Here is a 12294-nt window from a genome sequence, read left to right as displayed (position 1 = left end):
CAGGTGGCAGATTGGAGCAGATTTGACGGAACAGAGCAGTTCCAATGGTGAGTCAGTTCAGCTTTATGGTAAAGATGGTACCAGTTATGTGATTCATAATATATGCAGAAATTAACACATTTTCTCGAAGTGCTGATATCATTCCTTCCAGTTTTATCACATGAGAGTGTGATGCACTGTGTAAAACTCTACACCTGTTCATATATGTAAACTAAGATACAAAACCCTGTTTTGGAGTCATAGTGGCTGTCATTACAGACTGTAGTCCATCTGTTTCTCTGATACTTTGTTAGACCCCTTTTACCCTGTTCTTCAGTGGTCAGGAACCCCATGGACCCTCACAGAGCAGGTGCTATGTGGGTGGTGGATCATTCTCAGCACTGCAGTAACACTGACGTGATGGTGATGTGTTAGTGTGTGTTGTGCTGGTACGAGTGGATCAGACACAGCAGTGCTGTTGGAGTTTTTAAACACTGTGTCCACTCACTATCCACTCTATTAGTCCTCTTAGTCCCCCCTAGTCCTTCATCACAGGATGCTTTTGGCTGGATATTTTTGGTTGGTGGACTATTCTCAGTGCAGCAGTGACACTGAAGTGTTTAAAAACTCCAGCAGCCCTGCTGTGTCTGATCCACTCAGACCAGCACAACACACACTAACACACCACCACCGCGTCAGTGTTACTGCAGTGCTGTGAATGATCCACCACCCAAATAGTACCTGCTCTGTGAGGGTCCATGGGAATAAGTGATAAAAAGAGGCTGTGAATGTTTTTTTAACAACTGCTTTTGGTACCATTACTGTTCTGCATCAGGCATCACCAGTTCTGTCCTCATGGCAGAAGGTCCAGCTTTTTTACCAGTGGATTTTGGAAAACGGAGGTGAGCTTCAAAAGGGCTCAGGTAGTGACCAGAAACGTGAATGACTCATGAGGTACTGACAGTTAACTTGGTTTCCAAGTGTCATAGAAGTACTCCAGTGAGATCTGTGTGTGTGTGTGTATATTGCTGTTGTCAGAAACAAAACTTTCTATCTCCATTTTTCAGTTTTTGGTGTAATGCGAAAAAAGACTGTTGTCCTTTACATCATGTGTAAATTTCATGATGAATGGACCAAAAGAAACGGCCAAAAATGACTTGGAAAAACACCTGGTTCCATTGACTTACATTAAAAGTAAAGTATGTTTTTTCCTTCTCCTGTAAAGTTACCATTTTGGAGATATGAGGTTTTGTTCTGACAACAGTATATACATATATAAAACATACATACATTCATATATATATATATATATATATATATGTCAGATTTTCAAATTGGAAGTAAAAGTAACATTGCTAAGTATATTTACAAAGAGAACATGCTGAAATATGGTAGCACAAGTAGCTGTAAGTCATAACTCTGCTGGTTCTCCAGGCTTTTCTTTGTGATGTGTAGATAAGAGGACTGAAGGATGGTTGTTGGTCCACTCACCCGTGCCAGTCAGCTGTGTGTTCCTCTCTTACCTGCTGATCATGTGGATTGGCCCGAGGCTGATGGCCCACAGGCAGCCAGTCAACATCAGAGCACTCCTCATTGCTTACTATTTGGCCATGGTGTGCCTTTCTGCTTACACCTTCTATGAGGTCAGCATGTCCACGTTTCACACTCTGATTCACTCTCACAGCGTTCAGGGCTGCAGTGATGCTAACACTAATGCTGCATTTACTCTCACTGGCCACTCTACTAGAAGCTCTTCCACTTCGCTGATTCACAGTTACAGACTGTAGACCTGCTGTTTGGCCAGCTTCTGACGACAGAGCTGCTCTTGTTCCTGCGGTCAGAAACTGACCAATGATGAATGGGGTTGAGGGGGGCTGATTAACTGTGCAGATGGGCTACAGTTTGTGACTGCCCACCTATACAGTGGACCTATGAGGTAGGTGGAGCTTATAAAGTGACCGGCGAGTGGAAATACAGGGTAGGCTTTTCAGTGAGGGTAAATACTCTGTGCTGGCCTGTTTGAGGTTTGAGGTGAGCCGCACATTTTCACCTGCAATTTCTGTTCTCTCTTAGTTCACTGCGTCCTCCTGGTTGGCGGGATATAACTTGCTTTGTCAGACTGTCGACTACAGTGAAAGCCCATTAGCACTGCGGGTAATCAAAATGATTTATACAGTTGTTTGTTTCCTTGTTTGATACCAGAGATTCTAAAGGTCAGGTTTTTTTTGTCTCAACTATTTAACTTCAATACCACTGTCATTCTATTAATAATAGGTCATTATTATTATTACATTAGAGATAATAATTTAAGTATTATTATTAATAATAATATTTTTATTATTATATCATCATAATCATAAATACTATAATTTTCATTTATTTATTTTCATTTATTTGTTTATTATTACAAAGATTAGCTGCATATTAGAATGAAACCTTTCGTATATGAACGATGAAAGGCACATGGAAAAAGTTGTTATGTCTCTGACTGAAAATGGCATAATCTGATAGAAATATCATTAAAAAATAAATAAAATAAAATACTTGTAGGGCGGTATTCTGACTTTTATTTGCCATACAGCGACAGCACTACGGTACTAATAAATCACTATTATCACTATGGCACAAATAAATAAATAAATAAATAAATAAATAAAACATTAAAAAAACATTATGCGTGGATGCTTTAAGAGTACAGAAAGGTGATGAAAACAACGATAGTGATCAAAACGCGAAGATGGAATGTAAAGACAATAATAATGTAAAAATGGTCGTGTCTAGTGTCTCTTACACAGTGTCTCTTATATCTTTTACAGTACTGTACCTGCTGCAGATCAGAGCTCCATTGTTGCATGCTGTGGCCATTTGGCAACAGCTATATCTAATAGTATTAAAATGATATTTAGTTTTAAATAACACTCAAAGCTTCTACACTGCTCTCTTGTGTGAGAAGGACTTTGTGACTTTTTATATTGTGCTTCATTTTCTTAAATATTGAATCACACGCTTTTTGAGCAGCAGTTTCAGCCCGACAATGTGATGTATGTGGGGAAAAATAAAGTACAGACTGCAACCGAGAGGCATATGATCTGAAGAAAGCACACTGTTTTCCCTTGAGCTTAGCGAAGGAAAATAAAAAAAAAAGCATTTATACTATAACCAGGCTGAAAAAGAAAGAAAACAATTTGTTGCCATATGGCAACACCATGTGGTAAAGGGTTTATAATAACTGAATAAAAGCAAGTGTGCAGTCTGAGGGGTTAAATGAGTTGTTTACTGTTTAGACACGTAGTCTAACAAGGTATAATTCAGTGTATTCCACTGTTTGATGGCCTTTTCTGTTGCAATGTTGGACAGATGGCAAACGCGTGCTGGTGGTTTTACCTCTCCCAAGTCATTGAGCTCAGTGATACTGTAAGTGAAGTAGTTCAGTCCACAAATAAACCAGCTGTTTTGTGGGCATTGTGTTCATTTCCAGCTCTTCCTTTTCAGATCTTTATCATCCTGTGGAAGAGGAACAGTCAGCTGACCTTTCTGCATGTCTACCATCATGGATGCATGATTTTTAACTGGTGGGCCAGAGTGAAGTATGTTGCAGGGGGGCAGTGTAAGTCATGCTGACCCTTTGTTTGTATTCCAATAACTAAAAATGCTGTGCTTTGCAGAATTGCACTGGCACAGGCTTTTCATTTTCAGCTGCTTAGAGGCTGTACATAGACACTAATTCAGATTAAGGTACAAATGGAGTTCTGTGGTTGTAAATGGATATGCTGTTCTGATTGAGACCACTAGGTGGTATCTTGTATCAAAAATCCACTGCAGGGCATAGAGTCACCATCAACAATATTATAAACACTGTGCACTGTATTTTCACTCACTGCCTACATAATGATCACAACCTACTGTAGAGATGCCCAAGGTAAAATATCACTCCAGTAAAAGTAGAAGTTCCTCCCTTTAGACCTCCACTTGAGTAAAAGTACTAAAGTATTTGCCTTCAAATGTACTTAAGTATAAAGTAAAAGTACTAATAGACTCATTATGGCTCTAATGTCTTTTTACCATTTTTGTTTCATGAACTCATTTCAGGTGAAAGTCCTCCAGCGTCTCTCTTGGTAAACTAATCTTTTAATAGAATGTCATTAATTAGTGACGCTGACGTCTATTAAAATGATCATAAGCACAAAACACTGAAGGTAAACAGTTTCTATTGGGTAGAACCAAGTGGCTGTTGCATCTGTTCATAAACATAAACTAACAAAAAACTAATTCACTATAAAATGAAATGGTGTTTGTAGAAATTCAGAAAAAAGCCGCGTCAGTCTCGACTGCATATGTGGACATATTTCTATATTGTGCTCTATTTACACAAAGTTAGGTTAGTTCATCATTTATGTTGAACAGACTCTCACAAAGTTTTACGCTGCTGCGCTGACGTTGAACCGTGTGCTGCACTGGGTCGGTATGACCAACAGGTCAAAACAAGCTCTAAACAAAGTGACCGCTGGGCCCTGATTGGTGCTCTGGCTTTGCGCTTCTTTCGTTTTGACATTGCATTTCTGTGCACACACAAACCAAAAGGAACGACAGATTTCTCAAAATCTAGTGGAGTAAAAAGTCAGATATTAGACTCTGAAATGTAGTGGAGTGAAAGGAAAAAGTCGCCCAGAATGGAAAAACGTCAGTAAAGTACAATTACTTAAGTACAATAACAAATTACATTTACTTAGGTACTGTCCACCACTGCCGCAGGGCCACTGTTGACCAGATATTAATTAGGTTATAACACTGACACATCAACAAACAGGTTACAACCTTTAGGTGCGCTCCAGTAAGGTACAGCTGCGGTTTCTAATAAAGTGATACAAGGACTGTAAACAGCAAGCAGTGAACAGTAAAAGTGGGCAAAGTGTTAGACTGTTATATATTAGTTAGGTTAGTAACGCTTAGTTAAAAGCATTAAACAAAATGTAAAATAATGAATATGTGTTTGCCTCCCAGCCTTCCTTAGTGGTCTCATTAACTCTCTAGTCCATATGCTGATGTACCTGTATTACGGACTTGCTGCACTTGGTCCACACATGCACAAACAACTGCGGTGGAAACGCTGTCTGACCTTCATGCAACTGGTGAGTAAATTCAGCACTAAATCAAGTGACTTTCCTCCAGTCAAACCAATGGTTCAGTCAACAATCAAATACACAGACTAAATGTCAAAATGAGGATTCTAGATTAATGTCCATTCTGGAATAAACATGGACATTAGAGTCTTGCAACAGGCATTCTGTATATAATATATTCCATATATTATCTGAAGCTTGTAACACACATAGTAACTTATATTTTACTGTGACTTCAGTAAATAGCCCTGACATAGAGCCGCTGCTGGTTTCCTTTTCTATTAACTGACTGAAACACACTGGCCAGTCTATGGCTTGTAGTTGCAGTGACATTTCAAAGACTTCCACAGAGGAGTGACTTTTTCCCACAACATTTGTCCCACCCATTGGAAACTGATTGGTTCATTCCACTGTCACTTTGTAATTATGTTAGTGGTTAAGCTGATGCATTAAGCCTTCTGTTCAGCTCCTGAAGGCCTAACCAATGGTAGTGCTTACTTGGCTATAGATACCACTGAGAAAAAATCCCAATTTAACCCATCTGTTTCCAACTAAAACTTAATCAACAAGCATGTTGATTCTATTGAAGGAAATTTATTTAACAATTACGGATATAGATTTAGTATTATTTAGTTTTTTGGTTACACAGACATCATGAGGGTGTCTCACCTCTCTCATGATACACACTCGCAGCAGAAGGGAGGGGACAACTGAAACGTGCTTGAACTAATCGATGAGCAATGAAAGTTTTGCAATGCCAAAGTTTTTGGTACAGTGCCTTTCTTTTTGTTGTTTTAGCCATTTTTAGCCATCGGAGGGTTCTGCACTGCAGCTTTTTCCATACTTTTAATACAGCCAAGCAGCTGAGACATGTTTGGTATCTTGAGTTTGCTTCTTTATTTTTGTGCCTGGAGCTACAAGGTTAAATAACTGCAACTTCATGCCCAAACCATCACATTCTTGCCTCAAACCAAATCACACTGTTAAGTAATTACAAATAGACTTGCTAATGAGGCTTGTGATACTCCATCTGTATTAATAACAGTATGTCATACAGTGCCAGAAACCACATAAGCAAGAATGTCTTGACACGTTTACTTGACACAGTATGAGGCGGGTGTATGATGATTCAGAGTTAACAGGTGGGCTTTAAGCTTTTATTGCTTGTTAGCTACTTTAGCCTTGTAGCTCTGATGCAAAACCTAAAATAGCAAACATGGGTCCAACTTGGAGTGAGGAGGAATATTATATAAATTTGACTTTTTAAATTGCAATAGTCCTTGTTTATGAAATGTCAATGTGTAAGAGAGCTGATCTAGTAAATACATCATGTTTAGCTGTAGAAAAGGGTATCTGGTCCTAAAACGGCCCAAATTCTCTCAGATGTTTGATGCAGTTGGGTCTTGTTGGTATCATTTTGTTTATATTATTATGCATGTCGATTTGTTTATTTATCAATATTGTGACATGCAGTTGTACTATAATGACCCAGTCAATTCTTGTGCAGAATCCCTTCATCAGTCTACAGTTTTATTCAGAAACTGATCAGTCTAGTGACCTGTGATTATATAGTTTTTAACATTTAAGTTGTTCCACAGCTCCAGTTCTTTATTGTGACTGCGCATGCTGCATACAGCCTCTACATAGACTGCGACTTCCCCCTCTCAATGAACATGCTGGTGCTGTGCTACGCTCTCAGTCTAACAGCTCTGTTCACCAAATTCTGCCTCCAAAACTACCTCAGCAACAAGAACAAGAAGATATGACTGACAGGTGATGTTGGGTATAAAGATCTAGTCCTTTATAAACAAGGAAGCATCAAGGTTCACCACTTTGCCAAACATATATCAACAAAAAAATCCAACAGTCCAACAGCTGCCAACTTCCCTGGGCTTGAGCTCATCTGAACTGGACTGATAATACAGTGGAAATGTGTTTTATTGCCTAAACGTTTCAGATTATTTATGTAAATAATAATAAAAAAGGCCCTCCTGATTGTTACCAGTGCAAAGTTCAAAATCCAGGGTCTGTCATTGTATTAGGGGGGTGTATTAGTGGGTATCTTGCACACCTGTAAAAGCACCACTAACACTAAACACATTTTGGAGCAACATATGCTGCCTTTTAGATGCCATCTTTTTCGAGGACATCTATGGCTGTATAAGCAGAGAGCGCTAGACTAGCCTGCTTGTAGTCCAGAACTGTCTCCCATTAAAAAATCCTCAAAATATGAAAACAAATGCCCTGTACGGTTGCACAAAAATTCAGCTTTTAAAACCAGATGATTAATAAATATTGTTAAAGGAAATGTGATGTAACACAGGGCTCCCAATGTTTTGGAATGTGTTGCCCTTGGAAAGGGTGTTTAGAAAAAGAACAATAAACATTAAACATTGTGTTTGTGTGGTGTTTTCATTATAATACGTCTCAAACAGAATTCACTAATCACTGGTTTCTGTTTTTATTAGCTTTTTTTTACACATAATCATCATCATCATCATCTTCAATATTTGAATAGCACCTCTCATACATATAATCACAGCTCAAATTGCTTTAATATCAAACATTGTAATACTGCATTGGTATTTTGGTATCATAATAACTGTAAGCACACCTACAAAATGAATAGGACTAGAAACATTTCTGCACTCTTCAGAAATTTTAGCCAACTGAGTGAGGCTTATTTCACTTGTTATATATATTCTGGACAAATATGTGTCCAGTAGTTCCACATATTGGCTCTACAGCAGAGGAGGGAGTATCCTGACTCTGTTAAATCCTTAATCTGTGGACTGTATCTGTGTACCCTCCCCTGCTTCAAATAGAGGGCTGGAACACACACACACACACGCACACGCTGTCACACTCTGTAACCCCCCTCCTCTCTTGCCCATCCCCCTGTGGTCATTAGGGATCTGGTCTGTAACGCTCTAGCGATCTGGCCAAATTGAAATAAACCCGAGTGGACTTTACTTATCTAATCTCCCCCCGCTGTGACACTTCATTTGTCTTACAACTCACTGGATCAAGAACGTCCAATCATAGCTGAGCTGAGGGCGTGTGCTTGCCAAGACTGCCTCCGCCTCTCTCCCTCAGCCCGCCCACAGCGCCAGTGCCTTGCAGTGGCAGTGGTTTGACTGTGAGCAAAGATAATGGCATAAAAAAGACAGTTCAGTCTGTAACAGTACATTTTAATTACACTACATGTCCAAAAGTTTATAGACACCTGCTTCTTATGAACGTTCTTCCTCTTAATAATGAGTCCCCCTTTGCTGCAGTAACAGCCTCTACTCTTCTGGGAAGGCTTTACACTAGACATTGGAATATTGCTGTGAGGATTTGATTGCATTCAGCAACAAGCATTAGTGAGGTCAGGTACTGATTTTGGATGATCAGTTCTGGATCACAACCTCATCTCAAAGGTGTTGGATGGAGCTCCATCACTAAAGAAAATGCAGTTCCACTGCTCCACTGCCCAGTGCTGGGGGCTTTATTCCCCTCTGGCTGACACTTTAGGTTCCAGGGCATTCTTTTATGCACACTAAAAATGCAAATTTTTTTCTGTTTTTTTTTTTCACTAATGTGAAGTCTATCCTGACTGCTGGCAACCGTAAGGATAGTGTTTCACCAGAAATTGTTTGGCCTTCTCGTTTTTGATTTTGTCCATCCTTATCTTAGCTGGTCACTGGTCTTTCTGGTCTTTTCCACTAAGAATATCTCCAAATGAGGGTCAATCTGGCTCCCTGTTGAAAAAACAGCACAGACCAGAATTAATTCCATGCTGTTCTTGGCTGGTTTATGCTGGCCTAGTGCGAATTTAGCTGGTTACCAGGTTCCACATGCTGGTTGACCAGCATATCAGCATCCAAAACACGACATATCGCTGTTGTCGGAACAAAACCTCGTATGTCCAAAATGGTGACTTTACAGGAGAAGGAAAAAACATACCTTACTTTTAAACACTTCTAAACCCTGCCTGCTGCCTAGTCTCCCTGTATTTCACAATGCTACTGCCTTTTAAGTCCACTATACAGATGTGTAATCAGATACTGCAGCGCATCTGTTTGTGCACAGTTTTAAGCCACCCTTTAATCCATTCATCATTGGACATTTTCTGACCACAGGACTGCTCAAGCATAGCAGTGCTGCTGGGATTTTTCCACATATCAGTGTCACTGAGGCCACTGAGGCCAATGAGGCCACTATGAGTGGTCCATCACCCAAAACATCCAATAGCAGCTCTCCGGTATGGGGATGTGCGTTCCAATGAGTTTTGATATTTGAGTTAATGAGTATTGTGACCATACAAATGAGACAAAGGCCAAAATTAGGTCTTTAGGGCTTACTTTTTACATGATAAAGGTGGTGCTGGTGGGCTAAAATATGTAAATATCCTTTGATATTCCATGGAAATTGGTTTTCATGTTGGATGAATCACGCAGGCTGCCTCGGTTGAGTCTTTTCTCCAAGTGGATGATGAGCCAATAAGTTAGTGAGCCAACATCAGTAAGAGTAAGTTTGTTAACCTTATAAGCAAAAAACAATTTTAATAATAATAAAATTAAAATATAATAATAAAAATAAAAACCACTTTGACTTTTAAGCTACGTCCTCATCAACACACTCACCTCAACAATGAGAACCAATCTAAAACAATAATTGATTCCATCGATTCCAGGCATTTGGGATTTGAGAGTCAACTTCAAAGGTTTGGTCTTAATTCCACACTGATGTGTTCAATTTGCCTGCACTTGTGCACACACAGAGTGAGAGATGCTGCTATCGCCAGCTACATGGCCTGGATGAAAAAATACCTCCTTCCACAACTCACAAATAGCTCACACACACATACACACACACACACCTCTTCTAAGCTGCTTCTCCTTCTGGGTCGCAGGGGGGTGCTGGAGCCTATCCCAGCGGTCTTTGGGCGAAAGGCAGGACACACCCTGGACAGGTCACCAGTCCACAAATAGCTGATATTCCAAAATTTATACAGAAAGAAACAGAATAAAATATTCATTGGTTAAAAAAAAAAGCCTTACAATCAAACAACACTGGCAAACATTTACCCACCTAAAGGAGCTAACAGAGGAGATCAGGTGCTGTTTAACCAGGCTTCTTCAGTCAACTACACAAATTTAGCTAGTGTTAGCTCTCCAAATTTCCAAACTGTGGTCAAATATTAATGTTCCTGTAATGAGGAGCAAGGAGGCGGACGCACGTGCTGAGATAAGTGAGATTTATTAAAGGCAAATCCAGGGTCACAGTCAAAATGGTCCAGGGTCATAGAGCCAACACGGATAGATCGGGGGGCAGACATGACACAAAACAGAACCAAACAGAACCAAACAGAACCAAACAGAACCAAACAGAACCAAACAGAACCTCCAACACAGCATATAACACCAACAACACAGACAGAGATTCTGGCACAAGGGGCAAACACAGGGTTTAAATACACTGGGAAAATGATGAAAAGGTGGAAAACAGGTGGAGACAATCAGGGGCGGAGTCATGAAACCAGGGGGCTGAACCAAAACAAAAGCACATGGGCTAAACCATGTGAACACATGGACAAGACTGGGAGGGGCCAATCGTGACAGTTTCCTTCTTCATTTTTGCCCGATGTTCTTCTCTGTTTCTTTTTTGGAACCGATATTATTCCGTGGAATCTACTCCATTGTTTTCTGTCACTTGGACTCAGAATCAGACTCTACAGTTTGGAATCAAAGAGCCTTCGCTTGTGTTTAGGCCGTCCTGTACTGGACATACTCATCCATGAAAATTTTGCAGTCCTGTTAAGACTTTAAACGGCTGAATTGTTAACCTGTTTCATGTCTGCCTGTGAAGTAACGACTAAAGAGTGATTCCAGTATTTGAATACTAACAGACAGTTAACCAGGTAGTCAAGTCCTCGTGAGCATCCCTACTCTGTGGTCAGAAACTGACCATTGATGGAGGATCACAGGATGGCTAACACAAACAGTTCACCAACAGGCTTCTGGCTTGAAGTGTACACCGGTAAGGTGGAGCTGTGTTTCTAATAAAGTAGCCTGTGAATTACTATCAATAGCAAAGCAATGTAATCAGTTCTGTATCTCATAGAAGTGTGCTGCTGTATGAAGGGTGGACACTCTGAGAAAATAAGCTCAGCTACTTGTTATGTTGAAGCGCATTGCAGCTGTGCTGGAAAAAAAACACACCTGTATCACCTGAGTGGCATGTGTCACAGCGGTGCTGAGCCTCTTTCCTTACAGGGGAAGGTAATGATATGGAATTGGTGTCTGGAGCAATGCTGCCTGGAGGAAGGCACTACAGTGTACTGGAACATTACGCACTGTGCTCTTCACAGAAGTGAGATGTCGCTGCAAACTGTCCAAAACGACACACTCTAAACGTCTAAAATGCACGTGGTCATCTGCAGTATTGATAGATTCCCTGAAACAATGTTACTATCGTCTAAATGCGAGGCAACAAGGATTCATCCATGGTCAGCGTGTAAGCGTTAAATCTGTAATGGGCTGTTCCCTTAATCCTGTTAGCTGTAAGGCCCTGCACAAATTTAATATTGACTGTCCAACAAAGAACAATGCTGGTCACTTCGATTGAGAGATTATTGGATTTTTGTGTTTCCTGTGTTTAGATTGGAATGTGGGACTATGTTGGAAAAAGGCCCCGATCAATATACATATATATATATATATATATATATATATATATATATATATATATCCCACCTCCTTGTTTCTACGCTCACTGTCCACTTTATCAGCTCCACTTACTGTATAGCTACACTCTGTAGTCCATCTGTTTCTCTGATACTCTGTTACCCTGTTCTTCAGTGGTCAGGACCCCCATGGACCCTCACAGAGCAGGTACTATTTGGGTGGTGGATCATTCTCAGCACTGCAGTAACACTGATGTGGTGGTGGTGGTGTGTTAGTGTGTGTTGCGCTGGTCTGAGTGGATCAGACACAGCAGTGCTGCTGGAGGTTTTAAACACCTCAGTGTCACTGCTGGACTGAGAATAGTCAACCAGACAAATATACATATATATATATATATATATATATATATATATATATATATAGGGGTGGGAATCTCTTGGCACCTCACGATTTGATATGATTACGATTCAGAGGCCTAGATGCGATTATAAAATGATTATCGATGCATCTTGATGCTTCTTTGT

General features: G+C 40.1%; 1 protein-coding gene across 1 annotated transcript; it reads left to right on the top strand.

Annotated features, from left to right (window-relative positions):
* Window positions 1–1357: 1357 nt before the first annotated feature.
* On the top strand, window positions 1358–7002 carry elovl8a (ELOVL fatty acid elongase 8a). Its single transcript, XM_037530911.1, has 7 exons — window positions 1358–1385; window positions 1435–1622; window positions 2053–2133; window positions 3337–3393; window positions 3472–3586; window positions 4981–5108; window positions 6698–7002. The coding sequence occupies exons 1-7, from the start codon at window positions 1358–1360 to the stop codon at window positions 6863–6865; spliced, it is 765 nt and encodes a 254-aa protein (XP_037386808.1). The 3' UTR covers window positions 6866–7002.
* The last annotated feature ends 5292 nt before the right edge of the window (window positions 7003–12294 follow it).

This window comes from Pygocentrus nattereri, chromosome 19, assembly GCF_015220715.1.
Source record: "Pygocentrus nattereri isolate fPygNat1 chromosome 19, fPygNat1.pri, whole genome shotgun sequence".
Taxonomy (NCBI): Eukaryota; Metazoa; Chordata; class Actinopteri; order Characiformes; family Serrasalmidae; genus Pygocentrus; species Pygocentrus nattereri.
The sequence above is the reverse complement of the archived record's forward strand: the minus strand, read 5'-3'. Positions and strand labels throughout refer to the sequence as shown.